This window comes from Brachycentrus maculatus, unplaced genomic scaffold, assembly GCF_059751285.1.
Source record: "Brachycentrus maculatus isolate JH-2025_06_01 unplaced genomic scaffold, ASM5975128v1 h1tg000685l, whole genome shotgun sequence".
Lineage (NCBI taxonomy): Eukaryota > Metazoa > Arthropoda > Insecta > Trichoptera > Brachycentridae > Brachycentrus > Brachycentrus maculatus.
The window spans coordinates 222,484-249,102 of record NW_028281417.1 but is presented as its reverse complement, the minus strand read 5'-3'; the positions used below and the strand labels follow the sequence as shown (position 1 = coordinate 249,102).

Genomic DNA, 26,619 nt, shown 5'->3' with positions numbered 1-26,619 from the left:
CTAATTCAAAAGAAAAACCTATCATGGTGTTGTTTTGTATATTGCCGCTGTTATTAAATTGTGAATATCTTTTTAATGTAAGTATTTAAAAAATATGTGTGAAATATTACGTCCATAATGTGATTTCCTTTTACCAATAAAACTCTATGAAGATATTCCCGCTAAAATATAATATCCAGCTGTCAAAATATTCACAGGCCGTAACTCCATACGAAATGTCAGCCATGACAGCGGATTACAGGCCGCTTATAAATTAATTACTTTTTTTTTTTAAATTCTAATCTTGGTACAACATAAATTAATATGGGTATCTTTCAAGCCCTTTGCCAATAAAAAATGTCGAAATATTTTTATTGGCAATTATTATCTCCTATACTAGAGTAATATTGTATTTACAAATTTATGAATACCTGTTGTAAAAAAAAACTAACTAACTAATCATCACGCCGCTTCCCCGCAGCGGTAGGCAGAGAGAATAGAACGCCACACTAGTCTGTCTTTGCAAACATTCTTCGCCTCTTCCACGTTCATGCATCTCCTCATACATACCCGCCGACTGTTACTGTTGTAAAAAATGTAATAAAAAGGAAACTCGTATAAAAAAAGGAATTTTACATCGATTGTAATATTAATTTTTTATGCTGCAAGATATACTAATCTCATTACTTTAAAGCTTGCTTAGTTTCAAACTTGGGTTTGATTACCTTAAAAACTTAAAACCCTTATGCGCGCACCCCAATGGTGCATAGGGCACTGCATCATATAAACACAGTGTTATCTTGATCGTTAACACATGAAGGAAAGGTGATCTGCCCTCCGCTTCGCTAACTAACCATTGCGCCGCTTCTCCGCAGGGGTAGGCAGAGAGAACAGAACGCCACACTACCCTGTCTCTAAAAACAATCGTTCACATTTTCGTTAACATTAAAAATGTTGTGGACATAGTTTTTTTTAACTTTATATATATTTTATTCATTCATTCAAACCCTTATCCGCACCCCAATGGTGCATAGGGCACTGCATCATATAAACGCAGTGTTATCTTGATCGTTAACATGTGAAGGAGAGGTGATCAGCCCTCCGCTTCAGGTACCAGACAAGGGTAATATTGAATAAATATTACAGTGAAAAAATCGCTTGTATTTATTTGACTCCCCCCTGGGAATCGAACCAGGGACCTACAGAACGGTAGCCGAGCGTGCTGACCATTACACTACGGAGGCGGACAAAAACATTATAAGCCAGGAAAATAATTAATGCAATTCCCATCTAAAAAAAATCAAACTGAATTACCTGCTTCGATTATCCATAAAGTCATTAAATAATGAAACTATGTATAAAAGAGCTATTCATAAATGGATAACGGGGGTGGGTAGATCTGAAATAGATTGCATCATTCGGCCATGTCATACATGCTTGTATGACTGATGACAGACAAATTACTAATAAAATAAGTAAACACCGCTGATGTGCATTCCCTCAGACGAATGTGTGGAAAAATCGACGTATGACAGAAGTAAAAATAATGATATCAGAGAAAAAAAAAGAAAAAGAGAAATATATTATTACGGGGCTCGGGTATAGGAAATAATAACTCGTAATTAGGATGCAATCGGTTTATTCAACAGGTCGCCATGACAGTACAATGACAAGTGTGTGCAGGAGATGCTGCATTCGTCTCATAAGGGATATAACGTAAACGTTCCCCGCGTACACCCCGCCCTGCCCCTAGCGGGCGCACAGGGTCATAGTTCATGTTGCTACAAATATTACGCCGTAACATATCGCTCACTCCTTTCAAGAACGTCATAAATCAAAAATCATCAATTTTCAGTTGTGCATGTTTCCGGAATTCCCAGAAAATGTACTATATCCCAGCAAAAGCGGCATATTTTTAACTTAATATTTACCCGCTACAGGGCAGAAAGTGTTATTTTTGCATTTTGAGGAAAAGGTATTGTTAAATTATTTTTTTAAATGTACTAAATATTTTTCAAATGGAGAAAAAATATTCAGGTTTTACCTAAAAAGATCTGTTGCACAGTAAAAAGTTAAATAAGTGGCTTGATATTTATTTTTAATACATAGTATTTTATGTTTGAGCTTTAAAAACGTTCTCCTGAAAAATCAAGTTTTTTGATTTATGACGTTCTTGAAAGGAGTGAGCGATATATGTTTTTATTATTTACACAAATATTTCAATTTCATACTATTTCTGTGAGCCTAAGCGGCTCATTATTAGAAATAGGTACCAAATTGTGGTAGAGTGGGTTCGAACCGAGAAACTCTGACTTAAGAGTCCGCGACACTAACCACGGGACTACAACCTGACAGGAGGAATGTAAGACTGAACTAGGGATGATTGAAAAGATTGAGAAAAGTTCTTTAAGGCGGTATGGACATGTGGACCGAATGGATAGAGAGAGAATGACTGAGAAAGTATGTTTGACGAATGTAAATGGGAGAACAGTACGAGAATGGCCAAAAAAAAATTGGAACGACCAAATCAATCGCAAGCTAAAATATGGTTGTGTCAATAGTCTACGTAACCGGAGAGCATGTATAATTAGATGTATATACGTGAAGGAAGCTAGGATTGTATGTCAGGACAGACAAGTGTGGCATTTCATCCTCTCTGCCTACCTCTGCAGGGCAGTGGTAGTCGTATTAAAAGTATTGCAAAATGTGCCCTTAGCACAAGAACACTCAGTGAGGACGTATTTTATATAAATTTGAAATTGTTAATACATTGTATGATGAAAATAACATTCTGCTTCTTCTTTATGAGCCCTCTGGCCTCCACAGCTGGATATAGGCCTCTTCCCCTTCATTCCGTTTCCTCCAGTCGGTTGCTGCTTGCAGCCAGATTCTACACCCCACAGCGACAACATCATCAGACCATCTCTTTTGGGGTCGTCCGACACCTCTTGTGTTCTCCCAAGGTCTCCATCGTAGAATCCTTGGGGTCCATCTTGTGGGGTCCTGTCTCGCTATTCTAGATCAATTTTTTCCCTTTGTTTCAGAATGAATGAAATGTCATTTTCAAGCATCATCCTGTGCCTGCAGAACCATCTGGATGAAGAGACTTCCATCGAAGTCTTGCCCGAGGATGATTTCCACACTTTCATGGAGAGAGCGAGGTATGGATCACAAATTACTTGAAGCGTCTAAAGAAATGTGTGGCAAAGCCATGTGTGATAGATGTTGGAATGGCGAGATAAGGAAAGAATGCAGGCTAAGGTGACCGTCTCCTAGTACATTGTTCAGCCACGTGTTTGCCGCGGCACACTGGTATACTGCGGTGATTAGTTGGTGTGCCGCGGAAAAAAGGTCTAGGTTTGTGAAAATAACACAATTGCCCAGAAAAAGCGGCAAACTTTTAACCTAATATTTACCCGCTACAGGGCAGAAAGTGTCGTTTTTGCATTTTGAAGAAAAGGTATTGTTTAATTATTTTTTTAAAATAAACTAAATATTTTTCAAATGGAAAAAAAACATTCAGGTTTTACTTAAAAAGATCTGTTGCGCAGTAAAAAGTTCAATAAGTGGCTTGATATTTATCTTTAATAAATTTCATTATATTTATATTATTTTTTGACATCTCATCAAAGATGAAGAAGAATATGGAAGTCAGGGCATTTACGGGGCTTACGACCGTCATAGGCTGGTTTAAGTGATCACTTTACACACGTGTAACATTCACCAATTCTACCCATTATTGACAACCACACTACTCAAATTCTTGGAAGTTCTATATATATGAACCAATTTAGAAACTTTGTTCTTGAATCACTAGAACTTCACTAGAGACATCTATTGGTGAGATGTAAAGAAGCTTTTTTATTAAGCAGAAACTCTTATATTAGTATGTGAGATCCGAATCCTGGATTATAATCACACACATGAGAAACGCCAGAAAATACCATTTTCATTTTTATTATTAAGCTTATAATTTGACCAGATAAATATATTATATTATAATATATTATATTATATTTTCATTATATTTTCTAACTTTAAAAACGGTCTCCTGGAAAATCAAGTTTTTTGATATATGACGTTGTTGAAAGGAGTGAGCGATATGTTAAATATGTTACCATAATAATATGGTAAATATGCACCTCTGAAATTTAGTAATTTGGTAGGTGTACCTTGAATAGAAATAGTTTGCGGAACACTGTCCTAGTATGTAATTGGGAAAAATCCTACATTTATTTCATGACAGTCTTTGATAGTCAAAAAATTAACTTACTTAATTCAACTGAAGCAGAAATGTTGGGAGCAGAGTATGACCGAGAAAAACTTAGCATGATCTTCTTCTCTTTTTCTTCTTCTGCTTGGTGTAGGCCTTGTGGCCTGTTTTTAAGGAGGACTAGCATCCTGCGATGTCGATTTCCAGCTGTCGACCCATCTCTTCAGCATGATCAAGTATTTCAAATACTCAGGCGTGGTCAGGTCAGGAGTCAGAATAATCGGCGGGTATGTATCAAGAGATATATAAATGCAGGGTATGCTTGGCCACAATAGTTTAGAGACTAGAAGGAATGTGTATTTGATGAGGCATTTCTATCCATTGTTGCGCAGTATGATGGATAATCCTGAAATTATCCGGAGCATCGGTCTGTATGTTCCCGATAGTTAGCTAAGACAGCGTCGGCATAGATTGTTTCACATTCCTGTACACAGGACCAACCTGCGGATGGTTATGCCTGTAGGAAGAGCTACCGCTATGTTGAACAATATCTCATTGAATATTGATCTGTTCCATGTGTCTGAAGGAGTTTTCCTAAGTGGGATTCTTCTACGCCTTTAGCAATAGTATTCTTGCTTATTTTCGATTTTTGTTAATGTATACGCTTTAAATTTTAGTTTGTAATGTGTATGTTAATTATAAATGAATTGAATGTGGAAGATGCAAATGTTTGCTTAGACAGATTGGTGTGGCGTTCTATTCTCTCTGCCTACTCCTGGGAGAAGCAGCGTGATGGTTAGTTGGTTGATTAAATAGTCTACTCAAATTATTGATATTTGTGTTACTTGTTTGTAGGTCGATTTTAGGGAAAGATGTGGACATTGCGACCATCACGGGCGGAACGGAGGTCTCGCTGTCCGACAACATATACCAGTTCATCTTAAAATCCCAAATCATCTTCCAACCGGACGCCAGAGACGAAGAAATCAGGCAAGAACAGTACGAAACTCAAGAAATAGTCACATTGACGGATGCGGAAAATGAGCAAGAAGAAGTGGTCTACGTAATAAGCGACGCACAAGGATACTACGCGAGTAACAATGACTCCAATCACTCACCTGCAAATTCTGATAATCTCGTCTTGTATAATATCCAACCAAACGACTGTAGCTCTGAATCTGAAGACCAGAACGCGTTTCAAATCGTGGACAGCGAGATAACGCACTACGAGGTAACAGAATCCAACGTGAGTGACGCGATACCGAAAAAACAGTCAAACGAAAACAAGTGCCACGTCTGCGGCTTGTATATAGTATCAAACGCGTACGTCGCATATATTTTGGACCCGAAAATCCAAAAGAGCCGGGTCAAACACGCCGCGAAACAGCTGTTTGACTCTCCGAAGGTGATATGCTCCCCGTGCTTGAATAAGAACTACGTCAAGTATGAAACGAAGCCAGAGGCTCTCGGGGATTGCGATCACCTCGTGATCAGGAACAACGTTCAGACAATCTACAAGCGAGTACGCGATGGGCTGCCGCCTCAACCCTCGAACCGCAAGCTGCTGAACCGTTCCGTGAGCGGTAGGAGCGAGGCCGTCAGCGCGACGGATCAGTCCTGCATCGTGAAAAAAGAAAACGGCCATTTTGATATTTTTAAAGATAATTTTGTGACTAACGTAGCCGATAGTGCGGAGATACCGTCGTATTCTTGCAGGTGAGAAAATTTAGTCATTTGATTCACAGAACACCACATCACTCAGTCTTTGCAAACAATCTACGCCTCTTCATTCAATCATTATTCCCAATTGACCTGATTTTGCCCAAGTATTTGACATACTTGATTGTGACAGGTCTTCCTCTGCTCCTATTTTCATCTACATTCGCCTCATAAACTTGTCTTACTGCTCTTTCTTCCCAACCCAACGCACCTTCCTTGGTTTGATGGATAATGCTCATCTCAGCCTTGCATTCTTTCCTTATATCACAATTCGATAAACGATGTTCTTCTTCTCCGTCTTAATCCTCATTGCTGAGGGTTGTGACCCTTGCAGAAGCAATGACTCTTCTCCAGCTATCCCTTGACTGCGCTGCACGTACCGCTCCAACCACTGAGGTGCCTGCTGCTGCCTTAATTTGATCGGTCCATCGTGTGGGGGATCTTCCTCTCCCTCTCTTTCCCTCCAGGCTACCCATCACAACTAGTCGTTCCAGGCTATCCTCGATGCCACGCGCAACGTGTCCAAAGAACTGGAGAATCCGTCGGGTACAGATATTGGCCAGAGACAAGCCATCCAAGTTATATTTTACTAAATTAAACAACTTTGTTTTAACCACTTTTTTATTATCAGTACAGTTTAACCTACCGGTTTCGACAAGAGCCTTGTCATCATCAGGGTTTATTAAATTCTAAAAGATTAAAATACTCTTAATTAATTACATTCCCTTACCGAATATTAATGTTACCTTATGTTTTAATGTTTTAGAATTTAATAAACCCTGATGATGACAAGGTTTTTGTCGAAATGGGTAGGTTAAAGTGTACTTATAATAAAAAAGTGGTTAAAAAAAGTTGTTTAATTTTATAAAATATGCCACAAAGTATCTGCGAAAAACATTCAAGAAATGTTATATTTTTGATTCGATATACAATTGTTGTTCATATTCTGTGCTAGGCTGTGCGGGCAGGGCTTCTCGCAGCTGCCGGTAGCTCACAGCGCACAGCACAAGCTCACAGTCTCCAACCAGCCGGTGTTCCCCTGCGTCATCTGCGAATACGGCAAGTATCAATCCTAAATCATAAATTATTATTTTAAAATGAAATTTACTTGATAAATATCAAATAAGGCCGCTGACGACCATTCACCGACTATACTCAGCGGAACTTCGAGACGTCGGACTGACCTGGGAGGAAGCCAAGGAGATGGCGCGTGACAGAGTGACTCGGAGACGTCTCGTGTAGGCCATATGCTCCACCTAGGGAGCGAACATGGAAAAAAGAAAAAGAAGAAGAAATATTAAAAACAAAAATACCAAAAACAAAACAATACCGTATACCACTACAGGTGAGCTCATATCCACCCAACTTGGACATGTGAGCTAATACCTAGCCAACAGGTGGGCTAATACCTACCCAACTTGGTTGGTAAGGTGAGATAATACCCACTCAATAGGTGAGCTAATATCTACTCAACAGGTGAGCTAATATGGACCTACCTTCCCAACTTGGACAGATGACCTAATATGGACCCAACGGGTGAGCCAGTACTTACCCAACTTAGAAAGGTGAGATAATACCTACCCAATAGATAAGCTTATACCTATCCAACATAGACAGATGAGGTAATACCCACCCAAAAGGTGAGCCAATACCTACCCAAATTGCCAATCTACTCTAATCACTGCCGTTTACCAGCGATGCCAATTACACCCCCTACCAAACCCCATTCCCATCGACCAACACATCATACAACAACTAACAAAGCCTGACGTTCCAGGGTACAGCTCCATGGACGAGGTGGGCGCGCACATGCGCAAGGAGCACTGCAGGGCGGAGGAGGAAGGGGAGGAGGGCCGGCGGGAGGACCTGCAGCTGCTGCGGCGCGCGCTGGGCGCCCGGGTGCGCGGGGGCGGAGCCCAGTGGCTGGACGAGGGCACAGGGGTCCTGATCAGCATAGCCAACAAGGACGGTATGTCCCTTTATATTACGTACTCATGTCGTATCAGTGATTGACACAGGAAGACCGAGGAAAATTTTGCATGATCGAGTGTTTCTAATGATTGAAAGCGGTCAGGTACAGGAGTGGGAATAATCTGCGGGTATGTGTGAATGTGGAAGAGGCAAAGATTGTTGTGAAGAAGAAGTTGGGCGTTATTCAAGGTGTCTCAGATAATGTGACTAACATGGGTTGGGCGCTATCCGAGGCGTCACAGACAATGTGCCGAACATGGGTTGGGCACTATCCAAGGCGTTACAGATATTGTGCCAAACATAGGTTGAGCGCTATCCAAGGCGTGTCAGACAATGTGCCAAACATGGATTGGGCTCTAATCGAGGTGTCACAGACAATGTGCCAAACATGGGTTGGGCGCTAATCAAGGCGTCACGGACAATGTGCCAAACATGGGTTAGGCGCTATCCAAGGTGTCACAGACAATGTGCCAAACATGGGTTGGGCGCTATCCAAGGCTTCACAGACTGTGTGCCAACCGAAGATACAAAGTTAATTGATTCAGCGGTCACTTATTGGTAACTTTTGGTATTATCATTTCAGATGATGAAGACTCACTCCAAACATCAGAACACAAGGTAGGAGTTCAAAATATTGCTTTCTGATTCTAGACTACGATAAGCCAAAACTCATTTCAAGTGTGTCCAAATCTTTGTTCACAAATTATATTATAGTGTTGTGTCCTTTTATAGGGTTCTGATACTGAGGATTGCATATGGATAATTCAAGCGGAAACCGACTCACAGACTGAAGACCAGCCAGTTGTGACGGCTCGCAAGTTCCATTGTTACGACTGCAAGTTAGTACATTATCATCCAAGATTACAACTACACATTATCATCTGCTGTTAGACTCGCAAGCTAGTACATTATCATCAGCTGTAACAACTGCAAGCTAGTACATTATCGTCTACTGTTACAACTGTATGTTAATACATTATTATCCGCTGTTACAACTGCAAGCTAGTACATCATCATCCGCTGTTACATCTGAAAGCTAGTACATTATCATCTACTGTTACAAATGCATGTTAGTACATTATCATCTGCCGTTATAACTGTAAGCTAGTACATTATCATCCACTGTTACATCTGCAAGCTAGTACATTATCATCCGCTGTTACAACTGTAAGCTAGTACATTATCATCCACTGCTACATCTGCAAGCTAGTACATTATCATCCGCTGTTACAACTGTAAGCTAGTACATTATCATCCACTGTTACAACTGTATGTTAATACATTATTATCCGCTGTTACAACTGTAAGCTAGTACATTATTATCCGCTGTTACGACTGTAAGCTAGTAAATTATCATCCACTGTTACAACTGTATGTTAATACATTATCATCTGCCATTATAACTGCAAGCTAGTACATTATCATCCGCTGTTACATCTGTAAGCTAGTACATTATCATCCACTGCTACATCTGCAAGCTAGTACATTATCATCCGCTGTTACAACTGTAAGCTAGTACATTATCATCCACTGTTACAACTGTATGTTAATACATTATTACCCACTGTTACAACTGCAAGCTAGTACATTATCATCTGCCGTTATAACTGCAAACTAGTACATTATCATCCGCTGTTACAACTGTAAGCTAGTACATTATCATCCACTGTTACAACTGTATGTTAATACATTATTATCCGCTGTTACAACTGTAAGCTAGTACATTATCATCCGCTGTTACGACTGTAAGCTAGTAAATTATCATCCACTGTTACAACTGTATGTTAATACATTATCATCTGCCATTATAACTGTAAGCTAGTACTTTATCATCCGCTGTTACAACTGCAAGCTAATTCACTATCATCCGCTGTTACTACTGCAAAATGAATGTTCCAGGAGGCGCTACAGCTCAGCAGAGAGACTGGCGAGACATCACTGCGGCTACGGAAAAGGTGATTCCAACAAGGCCAGGAGAAGTTTGACCTCGGGACACAAGTATTCCTGTGACTCGTGTGGCAAGGTCTTCCCAACCAAAGTGCGTCTTCAGTTCCATCTGTGAGTACACCTTCTGCAATACTGAATCAACATTACACACACATACACACACATACGCATTCATTTATTTGCTAGATCTACACTAAATATGTTATACTAATCTTTATGTTTCTGTGGTTAGCTATAATTGGCTTGTTTAATGTATATCTTTCAATTGTTTTGTTTTACATATCGCTCACTCCTTTCAAGAACGTCATAAATCAAACATCGTCAATTTTCAGCTGTGCATGTTTTCGGAATGCCCAAAAAATGTACTATATCCCAGAAAAAGCAGTATATTTTTAACTTAATATTTACCCGCTACAGGGCAGAAAGTGTTGTTTTTGCATTTTGAATAAAAGGTATGGTTTTATTACTTTTACAAATATTCAAAATATTTTTCAAATGGAGAAAAAACCTTCAGATTTTATTTAAAAAGATGTGTTGCACAGTAAAAAGTTCAAAGAGTGGCTTGATATTTATTTTTAACACATTGTATTATATTTTTAAACTTTAAAAACGTTGTCCTGAAAAATCAAGTTTTTTGATTTATGACGTTCTTGAAAGGAGTGAGCGATATGTTGCTGTTGTAAACCCAAATAAAAAAATTTAAAAAAACAATCTTTCAACCCCGATCATGGTCTATCCACTTCTCAGGATATTACACCTTCCATTCCTCCGCATAACACATCCTTCTTCACTCATCGCCTTCTTTATACACCTCCAAGAAACGTTACTATCTCCCATTCGACCCTGCCCTGAGCGTGCGATGCTCGTCTGATTGCAGGCGCCACCTGCAGTGCTCGCTGGCGCTGGCGTGCCCGGCGTGCCCGGATGCCCGGTTCGGCGCTGAGGAGGAGCTGTACGATCACGTGCACTTCGCGCACGCGCGCGCCCGCCGCCACCGCTGCCCCCACCCCGGCTGCGAGAGGGACTTCCTGCTGCGGTCAGTGCCACGAGGGATAGGTACCTCGTACCGAGTGCCTAAATCCTTTTTACTTATGTCTTTATGTTACTATAATAATAATAATAAAACCCTTATCCGCACCCCAATGGTGCATAGGGCACTGCGTCATATAAACGCAGTGTTATCTTGATCGTTTACACATGAAGGAAAGGTGATCAGCCCTCCGCTTCAGGTACCAGTCCAGGGTAGTATTGAATAAATATTACAGTGAAAAAATCACTCATATTTATTCTTACCCCCCCTGGGAATCGAACCCGGGTCCTCCAGAACGGTAGCCGAGCGTGCTGACCATTACACTACGGAGGCTTATGTTACTAATCTTTGTTAATCTTCTTCTCTTCTTCTTCTTCTTGGTGTAGGTCCTGCGGGCTGTTTTTAAGAGGCGCTTAGAGCAGTGTTCCGCAAAATTTTTGAGGTACCGTAGAACGGGGCTACTTGAACTTTGATGTGTTACTTGAGCCCAGTACAAAAAACAATTAATCTGTATTTGGTCTACAATAATGAACGTGTCGTGACAATACCTGTCAGGGAAACAATGAATCATGTCGATTCGGAAGAATGGAAGAATCTAGACTGGTGGGGGAATGACCCGAGCTGGATTCGGGCAAATCACTGTGTCTTCAAAATACCTACCCGAATTGTATTCGGGCAAATCAGACAAGGGGTTAAGATGTTTCCTGTGGTTTCAGGGCGTCCCTGAGCAGCCACCTGAAGTGCCACTCCGGGGAGCGGGCGCACGAGTGCGAGCAGTGCGGGAAGAGGTTCCTGGACCGCCAGACCCTGGCCGAGCACAAGGTCACCCATCTCAAGGTGAGACCCTACACAAGTACCATAGTGCACTTGGACAGTCTGTGCCTCCGTGTCTGTATGTGCATACAGTCGCAAATGTAAAAGTAGTGGTAAATGCAAGTTGGTACACAGTCTGCGGTTGCTTGGGTTGTGTCCAATGCATGTTGGCACAGTCTGTGGTTGTTTGGGTAGTGTTAAATGCATGTTGGCACAGTCTGTGGTTGCTTGGGTAGTGTCCAATGCACGTTGGCACAGTCTGTGGTTGCTTGGGTAGTGTCCGATGCATGTTGGCACAGTCTGTGGTTGCTTGGGTAGTGTCCAATGCATGTTGGCACAGTCTGTGGTTGCTTGGGTAATGTCCAATGCATGTTGGCACAGTCTGTGGTTGCTTGGGTAGTGTCCAATGCACGTTGGCACAGTCTGTGGTTGCTTGGGTTGTGTCCGATGCATGTTGGCACAGTCTGTGGTTGCTTGGGTAGTGTCCAATGCACGTTGGCACAGTCTGTGGTTGCTTGGGTAGTGTCCGATGCATGTTGGCACAGTCTGTGGTTGCTTGGGTAGTGTCCAATGCACGTTGGCACAGTCTGTGGTTGCTTGGGTAGTGTCCAATGCATGTTGGCACAGTCTGTGGTTGCTTGGGTAGTGTACAATGCATGTTGGCACAGTCTGTGGTTGCTTGGGTAGTGTCCAATGCATGTTGGCACAGTCTGTGGTGTCTTGGGTAGTGTCCAATGCATGTTGGCACAGTCTGTGGTTGCTTGGGTAGTGTCCAATGCATGTTGGCACAGTCTGTGGTTGCTTGGGTAGTGTACAATGCATGTTGGCACAGTCTGTGGTTGCTTGGGTAGTGTCCAATGCATGTTGGCACAGTCTGTGGTGTCTTGGGTAGTGTCCAATGCATGTTGGCACAGTCTGTGGTTGCTTGGGTAGTGTCCAATGCAATATTTTCGAGTCAATTGTATATTTGCTATACCTGACGTGGGAGTTGAACCGAAGGTCTGGTCTCTTGTCGCAGGTGAAGCCGTTCCAGTGCCACATCTGCCTGAAGTTCCTGAACCGCGGGTCGCGCCTGCGCATGCACCTGCTCACGCACGGCTCCGAGCCCGTCGCGGCGCGCGTGCTGTCCTGCGGCGGCTGCCAGCGCGTCTTCCGGGACGCCGCCCACGCCGAGGTAACAGCTCGGGCGTGTGCAAGTGCTTGTGCCTTGTGCGCGAGTTGTGTGGTAACAGCCATAGATACCACATTTTGGCATCTCAACGTAGATGAAGAAGTGATATACGAAGATTTGCAGAATGGTCTGGAAAGGTGGAGAAGGGTTTTGTAGGATAATGGATTTAAACTGAGAAGAAACAGAGTATATCGTAGTCGTACAGGAGAAAGTGACCAAGTGCATTTTTTACAAAAACGTGATCATTGACTATTTGATATCTTACTAGCTTAATATTGCCCTGAAAAATAATCCAAAGAAATTCAAAGTTGAAAGTATAATATATTAACTTGTTAAAAATGACTAACTGCATTGATGGTTATTTTGTTGCCAAGCAAAAGTGACTTAAATGGCCCTCCTGAACATTTTACTGTTTGTAAGTTGGTCACTTTCTCCTGCTGTATACGATATGTACCTACCGTTCGAGAATAAAAATGCTGATGGTCAGTTAGTTATGAGTTAAATTTGTAAGGCGAATGTAATTGGAAAAAGCAGCAGAGGAAGACCGAGAAAAATATGGCGCGATCAGGTGTGCCAAACATTTGAAAGTGGTCAGGTTTAGGAGTCGAAATAATCGGCAGGTATGTATGAGGAGATGCATGAACGTGGAAGAGGCGAAGAATGTTTGCAAAGACAGAGTGGTGTGGCGTTCTATTCTCTCTGCCTGCCCCTGCGGGAAGCGGCGTGATGGTTAGTTAGTCAGTTAGTTAGATGGAAACATGTGCGAATGCAAAGTTGTGTCAAAATTTCAAGCAATCTGTGTATAATTTTTGGAGATTTGAAACTTTGAACAAATTAGCATTTAGAGCGTTTGAGCGCTCTTTGGCTTCAGAAAAATCGCACCGTCACACATAGTATTAATTTTACCCATATTATTTTTTGACATCTCATCAAAGATGAAGAAGAATATGGAAGTCTGGGCATTTACGGGGTCGACAACCTTCATAGGCCGGTTTAATCACTTTACACACGTGTAACATTCACTGATTCTACCCATTATTGACAACCGCACTACTCAAATTCTTGGAAGTTCTATATATATATATATATATATATATATATGAACCAATTTATAAGCCTTGTTCTTGATTTACTAGAACTTCACTAGAGACATCTATTGGTGGGATGTAAAGAAGCTTTTTACTAAGCAGAATCTCTTATATTAATTCTTTGAAGAGATGTCAAAAAATAATACGAAAAATAACTCAAAGTGAACAAGTATTTGGACACACTCAAAATGTTGTAGACGGATGTGAATTTAACTTCACATTTGCTTGAAAATGCCATGACTAGGCGAAACAACTGTCACAATATAATTTTTATGTGGAAGTTCCTTGAAAATACTCCTATAATTGGAGATAATCCAGATTTGTGAACAAGTATTTGGACACACTCAAAATGTTGTAAATTTTACCTATCCCTATTTTTGTCCAGGAACACCTGGAAGAAACGGGAGACTGTCCGGACTTTGACGAGAACGACCCGGACGATCCCGACATATTTCCCGACAAACTGAACGACCAAGAGACGAATGGGGATGAGTCGTTCGCCGCAGAGGATCGGAAGTCGTCGCAAGACGCAGAGGGAGCCGCGAAGTTGTCACAGTTGACCGTACAGTCGAGGCGCTGGATCAAGTTGGTAGAGATCGACAGAGCGTACCGCTGTGAATACTGCGAAAAGTAACTAAAAACTTGTATTTGACCTTGAAAATTGATTTAATTACAATCTTATATATATTTATATATTTTCGTCCGCCTCCGTAGTGTAATGGTCAGCACGCTCGGCTACCGTTCTGGAGGTCCCGGGTTCGATTCCCAAGGGGGGTAAAATAAATATAAGTGATTTTTTCACTGTAATATTTATTCAATATTACCATGGACTGGTACCTGAAGCGGAGGGCTGATCACCTTTCCTTCATGTGTAAACGATTAAGATAACACTGCGTTAATATGACACAGTGCCCTATGCACCATTGGGCTGCGGTTAAGGGTTTTATATATAAATTAAGGTAGCATTGAATACCATTAATAATTTACGTAAATTTTTATTTTTTCCCTATACTTGGGGTCTCCTGTGTACTCCGCATGCCTCCTGAGAGCCTTAATCAAGCTTGCCTCTTTTACAAGGCATCAGGTTCGCGCCGCCCAGGATGACAATTCGTCGGCAGTTCTCGTCAGAACTTCGGGACGCGGATCTGACTTGGGAGGATGCGAGGGAGCTGGCAGCCGACAGAAAAGCCTGAAGACAGTTTGTGGACTCCATATGCTCCAACCTAGGGAGCGGATATGGTTTAATTTTAAAAAATTATACTTGGGGTCAGCACACAGGTGGTGCCAACTGAGATAGTTTTTACGCCGCACTTGGCACACAGTTAGTGTCGAATTAGTTATTGCCCACAGCGCAGTAGGTACTAATTTGGACAGTGTTTACGGCGCATTTAGGATACATTTTGTTCCAGCTAGGATAATGCCCAACACGCGTTTTGTACACAAGAGCCAACTAAGAAAGCGTTCGGAGCACTTTTGGAAAACAATTTGAGCCAACTAAAATAGCACCCAAAGCGTGTTTGGCACACAGTTTGTACCAACTAAGATAGTGCCCAAAGAATGTTTGGTAATTAGTTTGTGCCAACTAGGATAGTGTCCAAAGTATGCTTAGAACACAATTAGTGGCAACTAGGATAGTGCCCAAAGTGTGCTTAGAGTACAATTTGTGGTAACTAGGATAGTGTCCAAAGTGTGCTTAGAACACAATTTATGGCAACTAGGATAGTGCCCAAAGTGTGCTTAGAACACAATTAGTATCAACTAGGATAGTGTCCAAAGTGTGCTTAGAACACAATTTGTGGCAACTAGGATAGTGCCCAAAGTGTGCTTAGAACACAATTAGTGGCAACTAGGATAGTGTCCAAAGTGTGCTTAGAACACAATTTGTGGCAACTAGGATAGTGCCCAAAGTGTGCTTAGAACACAATTTGTGTCAACTAGAATAGTGCCCAAAGAATGTTTGGTAATTAGTTTGTGCCGTACAGTGCCCAATGCCCGTTTGGTAGACGATTTATGCCAACTAGGATAGTACTTGAATCGTGTTTCTTATACAGTCTGTGCCAACTAAGATAACGCCCAAAGCGCGTTTGATATGCTATTTGTGACCAAAAAATTCCAAGGAGAAACGAAACTAACAACCTCCTTAGATAAGCAATACCTTCCCATTCCACGCTTCAAGTATATGGTTATACATCACTCCAATATCACTGTCTTTCAGGCAAAGAGGCGTTCACTCTTTCCACACAAATTCCACTTTTGCTTAGACTTGTCGGTGATGGATAACTATGTGTTTGTTTCCAGAGTGTATTGGAGACCGCAGTCTCTGGACGCCCATAGAAATGTTCACAAAGGGTTGATGAGTCCGTTTGTGTGTCACGTCTGTGGGGCGACCTTCTCCTCCTACTCGCGGTGAGTCCATATTACACATGTTTACAAAGACAAATTGGTGTGGCGTTCTATTCTCTCTGGCCACCCCTGATGGATGAGAGATATTTGAATGGTGAAATAAGGAAAATAATGCAAGGCATTATAGATAAAATTAAGAAAGGTTTGTTGAGATGGTTTGGGCATGTGGATCGAGTGAGCGGAGAAAGGATAGTAAAACAAATTTATGAGGCAAATGTAGTTGGAACGGAAAAAGACCAAGGAAAATTTGGCATGATAAGTGTTTTAAACGCTTGCGCGTGGTCAGGTCAGAAGTTGGAATGATCGGCGGGTGTGTATGAGGAAATGCATGAATGTGGAAGATGCAAAGGTTGTTTGTAAAGACAGAGAGGTGTGGCTTACTTTTCTCTCTACGTCTGCGGAGAAGCGTTGTGCGGTACCCGAACAGAGCGCCATAGTCAAATGTGCCGCGGACGAACGTGACGTCACCACGGACGAGCATGACGTCACTGGGCGAAGCATTAAATAGACTGACCACGAAGAATATCGCATCGGAGATTGATGGTTCCTCATTGGTTTCCAGATGTACCACGCACAAGACGACGCACGGGTTCTATCGCTCCAAGCACTCCACGCCTGTGACGGACACTTATCCAGTCGTGAGGCACTTCCTTTGTGAGGTAGGTTCCGCATTCCCGAACCTCGGCAATACTCTCTCTGAGCCTCGGCTATAGTCTCCCCCGAGCCTCGGCAATACTCTCTCCGAGCCTCGGCTATCGTCCCCCCCAAGCCTCGGAAAGTCCCCTTCAAGCCTCGGCAATACTCTCTCCAAGCCTCGGCTATAGTCCCTCCGAGCCTCGGATAGTCCCCTTCAAGCCTCGGCAATACTCTCTCCAAGCCTCGGCTATGTTCCCCCCTTAAGCCTCGGATAGTCCCCTTCGAGCCTCGGCAATACTCTCTCCGAGCCTCGGCTATAGTCCCCCCCAAGCATCGGATAGTCCCCCCGAGCCTCGGATAGTCCTCCTCGAGCTTCGGATAGTCCCCCTCAAGCCTCGGCAATACTCTCTCCAAGCCTCGGCTATAGTTCCCCCCGAGCCTCGGTTGTAGTCCCCCCAGAGCCTCGGTTACAGTCCCCTTCAGAATATATAAGTGAGATGTCAATAGTCGATTTGTAGAAATTAACATTATATGTTTGGCACGCGCTTTGTGCCAAACACTCGTTGGGCACAGGCCTAGTGCCAACCGCAGGAAAGACTAAAAATGACATTATTCATTACAGGTGTGCGGCAAATCCTACTTGCATTGGACGTATCTGCAGGTCCACAGGAGGCAGAAGCACTCGGACAACGTGCACATGTACCAGTGCCGGACTTGCGGTGACGAGTTTCCCAACAGGTGAGATCGCCCGGGCTCACACAGCCGGCCGACGTCAGGTTGTGAGTTAAAGAAACTAACTAACCATCATGGATATTGATCTGTTCCATGTGTCTGAAGGAGTTTTCTGAAGCGGGATTCTTCTACACCTTTAGCAATAGTTCTTGCATATATTTTATTTTAATGTATACTATTGAATTTTTTTATGGTTTGTAATGTATATATTAATCGAAATAAATAAATTGAATTGAAATTGAATTGAATTGAATGCCGCTCTCTGCAGAGGTAGGCGCAGAGAATAGAACACCACATCACTCTGTCTTTGCAACAATCTACTCTTCTTCATTCAATCATAATTCCCAATTGACCTGATTTTGCCCAAGTATTTGAAATACTTGATTGTGTCAAGTCTTCCTCTGCTCCTATTTCCGTCTACATTCGCCTCATAAATTTGTCTTACTGCTCTTTCTTCACTCATTCGTTCCACATGTCCAAACCATCTCAACACACCTTCCTTGGTTTGATGGATAATGCTTAGCTCAGCCTTGCATTCTTTCCTTATATCACTGTTCCAACATCCAAAATACATCGATTTGCCGCACATTCGTCTGAGAGATCGCATTTCGACTGCATTTAGTCTACTTTTTTGCAAACTACATGCTTCACTTCCATACATTAGAATTGACTCCACAGTATATGACTTTCACTGATAGGCTTGCATTTGCTATAACTGATTTCAGTGCACCATTCACCCTGTTCCCGGCGTTCACTCTCCTTTCCATCCCTAGAAAACAAACTTCCCAATTAAAGGAAATCATCATCTACATACCTGTTATAAAATTTCCCCATTTACTATTTCACGGTGACATTACACATCCCTGTTTAACACCTGCAGAGATGACAAATATGTGTAATTTATTATTTATTTTGGTTTGCAGTTGGGGAATCGCATACCACAGGAAGAAAGTACACGGACAACAGAACGGGTCAGCTCCCGCAGATGAAATTTCTCTTCCGCCAATAGAAAAGTATGTCCCGAAGGTCTATATTTGCGTCTAAACGTAATGCCACATTGGTCCTTTTGAAGTGTTCATTCAGTCTACTTCTTCTTTTGCTACATACATTATATTCCCGTTATTTCTATTCTTCTCCGTCTTATTCCTCATTACTGAGGGTTGTGACCCTTGTGGAAGCAATGACCCTTCTCCAGTTATCCCTTGCCTGCACTGCACGTAGATCTAACCACCGAGGTGCCTGCTGCTCCCTTAACTCCATCGGTCCATCGTGTGGGCATCTTCCTCTCCCTCTCTTCCCCTCCAGGCTACCCATCACAACCAGCCGTTCCAGGCTATCCTCGTAGCCACGCGCAAAGTGTCCAAAGAACTGGAGAATCCGTCGGGTACAGACACTGGCCAGAGTCAAGCCGTCCGAGTGTAGTTCCTGGCGAATGGACTCGTTGGAGCGTCTAGCTGTCCATGGAATTCGGAGCATGCGCCTCCAACACCACATTTTGACAGCGATTTTTCTCTTTCTGCTGCTTTTATGGTTCACGTTTCAGAAGCATAGAGAAAATGGAGTGATTTATCATACTATGAAGAAGAATATGAAAGTCTGGGCATTTGCGGGGCTTACAATCGTCATAGGCTGGTTAACTGATCACTTAACACACGTGTAACATTCACCAATTCTACCTATTATTGACAACCACACTACTCAAATTCTTGAAAGTTCTATACATATATACGATCCAATTTTGAAATATTGTACAAGAATCACTATAATTTTCACTAGTGACATCTATTGATGAGACAAAGAAGTCTTTTTATTTATCAGAATGTTATACGTGTGTAAATTGATCACTTAACCACTTAGCCTATGACGGTCGTAAGCCCTGTAAATGCTCAGACTCCCATATTTTTCTTCATCTATGTTGAGTTGTCCTATAATTTTGTCCGCCTCCGTAGTGTAATGGTTAGCACGCTCGGCTACAGTTCTGGAGGTCCCGGGTTCGATTCCCAAGGGGGGTATAATAAATATAAGTGATTTTTTCACTGTAATATTTATTCAATATTACCCTGGACTGGTACCTGAAGCGGAGGGCTGATCACCTTTCCTTCATGTTTAAACGATCAAGATAACACTGCATTTATATGACGCAGTGCCCTATGCACCATTGGGTGCGGATAAGGGTTTATTATTTTTATTTTTTATAATTGGAGATAATACGGATTTGTTAACAAGTATTTGGACACACTCAATATATTGTTGAAAATGGAGTGGACCAAACCCATTTTCCTCTATGCTGCATCTATTTTATTTTATTTTTTCTTTATTTTAAATTCTTTTGCAATATACAAAACATGACATAAATTCAAATACAAAAAATATGAATAAAATATAAATACGAAAAAATATCCCACAAAGGCATGGCCTGTGTGTGGGTATACAATATAATTTAGGTCATAGTAAAGGCTATAAGGATATAATAATAAAATAAAACCCTTATCCGCACCCCAATGGTGCATAGGGCACTGCGTCATATAAACACAGTGTTATCTTGATCATTTACACACGAAGGAAAGGTGATCAGCCCTCCGCTTCAGGTACCAGTCCAGGGTTATATTGAATAAATATTACAGTGAAAAAATCACTCATATTTATTCTTACCCCCCCTGGGAATCGAACCCGGGTCCTCCAGAACGGTAGCCGAGCGTGCTGACCATTACACTACGGAGGCGGACAGGATATAGGTATTATAAGTAGAACTAGAATAAAAATACTTGACTATCAATTATTTGTAATCTAGGTTCCAATATTCTTGTCCGGAGTGTGGAACTACCGTCAAAACCAAGGCCCAGCTGTTCCTGCACAGGAGATCTGAACATCCTCCATCATCGTCAGCCAAACCAGGTAACTCTACTTTATAACTAACCAAATACCTCCTGCGTCCTTCTGTACTCCTGGTAGCTTCATGGAGTTTGTATGGAAGTGATGAGTGGAATATCAGAACGTATGTGTGTTATTGAATTGTATTGAAAGGTTGTATGTATCCAAAAAGGAGTTGGCAAAAGAAGGATGAAAGTAGACTGAACGCAGTCGAAATGCGATCTCTCAGAAGAATGTGCGACAAAACGATGTATGATAGATGTGCGAATAGTGAAATAAGGAAGGAATGCAAAGCTGAGATAAGCATTATCGATAAAATTAAGAAAGGTGTGTTGAGATGGTTTGGGCATGTGGAACGAATGAGTGAGGAAAGAACGGTAAAACAAATTTATGAGGCGAATGATAGTGGGAAAAGAAGCAGAGGAAGACCGAGAAAAACATGGCACGATCAGGTATGCCAAATACTTGAAAGTGGTCAGGTTAGGAGTCGTAACAATCGGCGGGTATGTAAGAGGAGATGCATGAACGTGGAAGAGGCGAAGAATGTTTGCAAGGACAGAGTGGTGTGGCGCTCTATTCTCTCCGCCTACGCCTGCGGAGAAGCGGCGTGATGGTTAGTTAGTTAGTTATGTATGTGTGTAATTGAATTGTATTGAAAGGTTGTATGTATCCCTTCCTAGTACCTACTATAGTAAATAATAATAATCAACTAACCAACCAGCATGGGTACCAAATACCTCCTGCGCCATTCTGTACTCCTGGTAGCTTCATGGAGTTTGTATGGAAGGGATGTGTGGAATATCAGAACGTATGTATGTGTGTTATTGAATTGTATTGGAAGGTTGTATGTATCCCTTCCTAGTACTATAGTAAATAATAATAATCAACTAACTAACTAGCATGGGTACCAAATACCTCCTGCGTCTTTTTGTACTCCTGGTAGCTTCATGAAGTTTGTATGAATGTATGTGTGTTATTAAATTGTATTGAAAGGTTGTATGTATCCCTTCGTAGTACTATAGTAAAAATAATAATAACTAACTAACTAGCATGGGTACCAAATACCTCCTGCGCCGTTCTGTACTCCTGGTAGCTTCATGCCATCAGTACCTTACATCCATTCATCAAACTAGGTTGATCTGGGTGTTGTAGCTAACTAATCTACATACGGCTTATCCGCAGGGGTAGGCAGAGAGAATAGAACGCCACACCACTCTATCATTGCAAACATTCTTCGCCTGTTCCACATACAGCCATCTCCTTATACTCGTACAAACCAATGAATCCAAAAACTTTTGAGAATTTGAAATACCTGATCATGCCTAGTTTTCCTCTGCTTCTATTACCAACAACCACATTCGCCTCATAAATTTTGTTGTACTATCCTTTTTCTTCTTTTTTGTCCGCCTCCGTAGCGTAATGGTCAGCACGCTCGGCCACCGTTCTGGACGTCCCGGGTTCGATTCCCAGGCAGGGATCAAATAAATATAAGTGATTTTTTCACTCAAATACTTATTCAATATTACCCTGGACTGGTACCTGAAGTGGAGGGCTGATCACCTTTCCTTCATGTGTTAACGATCAAGATAACACTGCGTTTATATGATGCAGTGCCCTATGCACCATGGGGTGCCGGTAAGGGTTTTGATGATCCTTTCTTCACTCACTCGTTCCACAGAAACCTTGTTCTAAATTCTCATGTGTGTGATTATAATCCAGGATTCGGATCTCACATACTAATATAAGAGTTTCTGCTTAGTAAAAAGCTTCTTAACATCTCACCAATAGATGTCTCTAGTTAAGTTCTAGTGATTCATGAACAAGGTTTCTAAATTAGTTCATATATATAGAACTTCCAAGAATTTGAATAGTGTGGTTGTCAATAATGGGTAGAATTGGTGAATGTTACACGTGTGTAAAGTGATCACTTAAACCAGCCTATGACGGTCGTAAGCCTCGTAAATGCCCAGACTTCCATATTCTTCTTCATCTTTGATGAGATGTCAAAAAATAATATGAAAATAACTCCTGTAATTGGAGATAATCCAGATTTTGTGAACAAGTATTTGGACACACTCAAAATGTTGTAAACAAATTTCTTAATTTGATGGATAATGCTTATATCAGCCTTGCATTCTTTCCTTATATTATTTACCATTGGAACTAAACATTGCATCATTTTAATTAAAAGCAATATCAGTTAAGTGTTTTTACGTAGAAATTGATGCATGTGATTATGCATTCCAGGTCTGTTTGCTTGCGGAAAGTGTGACAAGCGATACACCACTAAGGTCGGGCTGAAAACGCACATGAGGTAAGTCTATCTCTACATGAGAGTACGGCTATTATCCTCGGCTCTACCCGACCCAGTTCCTCCAGGGTATGCTCGGCTACAATAGTTTAGAGACTAGAAGGAATGTGTATTTGATTACGCATTTTTATCCATTGTTGCGTGGTATGATCGATAATCCTGAAATTATCCAGAGCATTGGTCTGTATGTTCCCGATAGTTACCTAAGACAGCGTCGGCATAGATTGTTTCACATTCCTATACACAGGACCAACCTGCCGATGTTTATGCCTGTAAGAAGAGCTACCGCTATGTTGAACAATATCACATTGGATATTGATCTGTTCCATGTGTCCGAAGGAGTTTTACGAAGCGAGATTCTTCTACACATTTAACAAGAGTCTTCTTGCGTAATTTTTAATTTGTTTTTTTAATGTATACGCCTTAAATGTTTGTTTGTAATGTATATATTAATTATTGAATAAATTGAATTGAATTGAATCAAATAGTCAATGATCACGTTATTGTTGTACAATAATGTGATCATTGACTATTTGATATCTTACTAGCTTAATATTGCCCTGAAAATCTTTTTTGTGGTCTTCCGACGCCTCCTTTGGTCTCCCAAGGTCTCCATCGTATAATTCTTGGGATCCATCTTATGGGGTCCTGTCCGACGATCAAGATAACACTGCGTAAATACGATGCAGTGCCCTATGCACCATTGGGTGTGTCTGAGGGTTTGGAGAAATCCAAGATCGAATAATGTTTGCATTTGACTCCACACTCCCGATTTGTGCACCGTCTGGATGTGTGGGATGCTCCTTATGTTGCGTCGTACTGGTCCCTGATGGTTTCATTGTTCCCGGATGGGCTGGTGTTCCCGCAGGAGCCACGGGGAGGGGCGGAGGGGGGAGACGCTGCACCCGTGCCAGCAGTGCCACAAGACCTTCGTCCACGCCACCGGACTCAACACCCACACCAGGCAAGTATCTCAGGATTTACTTGTCACTGATAACTGCTCACTCACTCTATATTCTGTCTCTTACCACTCACTCTGTATCCTATCCCTTGTCACTCACTCTATATTCTGTCTCTTATCACTCACTATCCTGTACCTTGTCACTCACTCTATATTCTGTCTCTTATCACTCACTATCCTGTACCTTGTTACTCACTCTATATTCTGTCTTTACTCACTCATTCTATATTCTGTCCCTTGTTACTCACTCTCTATCCTGTCCCTTGTTATTCATTCTGTATTCTATCTCTTGTCACTGCTCATTGCTCAGTCACTCACTCACTCTATATTCTGTCCTTTGTTACTCATTTTATATTCTGTCTCTTATCACTCGCTCTGTATCCTGTTCCTTGTTACTCACTCTGTGTCCTGTCCCTTGTCACTGTTCACTCACTCACTCTATATTCTGTAACCGGTCACTCACACTGAGTCCCTTCTCTTGTGCAGGCGCGTGCACATGCGCGAGGTGAACTACCGCTGCCAGCAGTGCCCCAAGGCCTTCTACAGCGCCAGCGACCTGCGCAGCCACGCGCGCCGCCACACCGGGGAGCGGCCCTACGCCTGCCACGCGTGCTCCCGCACCTTCCGCACGCACGGCATGCGCAATGAGCACTTGCGGTACGTGCAGACATCATCCTCACCCCCTCCTCCCCTACTCCTACTCCACCGCCCTCTCCCGGACTATGAGTTAGCTTTTTTCACATTTAATACAAACTATTTTTACACTTAATTTACACCATGGGTAGAATGGTAGTGAATGTTACACATGTGAAAAGTTATCACTTAAACCAGCCTATGCCTTCTCTTATGGTAGAGAAAGTCCAAAAGAAGTTTTTGAGGTATCTCTACATGAGAGACTACGGCTATTATCCTCGGCTCTACCCGACCCAGTTCCTCCAGGGTATGCTCGGCTACAATAGTTTAGAGACTAGAAGGAATGTGTATTTGATTACGCATTTTTATCGATTGTTGCGCGGCATAATGGATAATCCTAAAATTATCCGGAGCATTGGTCTGTATGTTCCCGATAGTTACCTAAGACAGCGTCGGCATAGATTGTTTCCCATTCCTATACACAGGACCAACCTGCCGATGGTTATGCCTGTAGGAAGAGCTAGCGCTATGTTGAACAATATCACATTGGATATTGATCTGTTCCATGTGTCCGAAGGAGTTTTCCGAAGCGGGATTCTTCTACACCTTTAAGTCTTCTTGCTTACTTTTACTTTTAATATATACGCCTTGAATATTGTTTGTTATGTATATATTATTTTTTTATTGAATAAATTTAAATTGAAATTGAAAATGACGGTCATAAGCTCTGGATTCCCAGACTTCCATATTCTTCTTCATCTATGTTGAGATGTCGAAAATGTAAAAAGAAGCTTACATACATACATTAGTCTTTTTTTAAAAGTTAACCAGTTGAGTTCTTCTCTCTAATTTTTTCTACATTCTTTTATCTATTTTTTGTTAACACTGTTTCCAAAGCTTTATTTTGAAGAATTTCCTGTTAATTTAAACCTCCTTCATCGGCCTAACATAATGCTGTGGGCTCTGTGCAGGATCCACACCGGGGAGAGGCCGTACGCGTGCTCGGCGTGCGGGCTGGCCTTCCGGCGCCCGTACGCGCTCAAGGCGCACCGCCTCGTGCACTCGGGCCAGCGCGCGCACGCGTGCGCCCTCTGCGCGCGCCGCTTCCGCCTGCGCGCCGAGCTCAACACGCACCTGCGACACACGCACGCCGTCGGTGAGTGGCTCCCACCTTGTCGCCTCCCTACAGCGTCTCCCTGGACTGATCACTCTGCCTTCATAAAAAATAGAAAAAATTGGAAAAATACGGAAATCTATAGCTAATCCCCTTAATTAATTATAAATGAAGTAAAAATTTTGTCCGCCTCCGTAGTGTAATGGTCAGCATGCTACCGTTCTGGAGGTCCCGGGTTCGATTCCCAGGGGGGTTTAATAAATATAAGTGATTTTTTCACTCTAATATTTATTCAATATTACACTGGACTGGTACCTGAAGCGGAGGGCTGATCACCTTTCCTTCATGTGTAATCGATCGAGGTAACACTGCGTTTATATGAAGCAGCGCCCTATGCACCATTGGGGTGCAGATAAGGGTTTATATATAATATTTATTCAATATTACACTGGACTGGTACCTGAAGTGGAGGGCTGATCACCTTTCCTTCATGTGTAATCGATCGAGGTAACACTGCGTTTTTATGAAGCAGTGCCCTTTGCACCATTGGGGTGCGGTAAGGGATTTATTATTATTATTATTAGATTGAGAGAAGCAGAGTCACTTAAACATTAGGTAATTAAAAAAAAAATCACAATAAAAAGGAACAAAAAATTTATATCTTTTTTTATAGAACCGAATTCGTACACGGCCGAGCTCTGCGATCGGGCAGAAGGAGAGGGTGATCAGGGGATGGCCTTCAGCGCGCGGCCGGCGGAGCTGGCGCTGTCGGACGAGGAGCTGGCCGCGGGGGCGGAGGCCGGGGGGGCCCTGTTTACGGCCATGTTCGAGGACGCGCCCCCCATGGGCTTCGAGGCCATGGCGGGGGCCCCGGGCCGGGTGGACCTGGACGACGCGCAGCGCTTCCAGGACCTCTTCAGGCACCACTGATCCGGATCATGCCAATTTATCCATGTATTGATTCTACAAATTAAACGCCATTTTTAATTTATGTATTAATTGTTAAATTAAACACAGATTTTTGTGA

General features: G+C 42.2%; 1 protein-coding gene across 1 annotated transcript; it reads left to right on the top strand.

Moving 5' to 3' along the window:
• LOC148300617 (uncharacterized) lies at positions 1–26,619 on the top strand. The gene is made up of 22 exons (XM_088274529.1): positions 1–77; positions 3,024–3,140; positions 5,048–5,908; positions 6,867–6,970; positions 7,689–7,880; positions 8,466–8,500; positions 8,615–8,721; positions 9,782–9,940; positions 10,707–10,865; positions 11,576–11,696; positions 12,691–12,846; positions 14,317–14,561; positions 16,230–16,337; positions 16,897–16,993; positions 17,593–17,708; positions 18,626–18,715; positions 20,494–20,597; positions 22,821–22,887; positions 23,753–23,848; positions 24,332–24,502; positions 25,450–25,634; positions 26,266–26,619. The coding sequence occupies exons 2-22, from the start codon at positions 3,025–3,027 to the stop codon at positions 26,520–26,522; spliced, it is 3,546 nt and encodes a 1,181-aa protein (XP_088130655.1). The 5' UTR covers positions 1–77; position 3,024; the 3' UTR covers positions 26,523–26,619.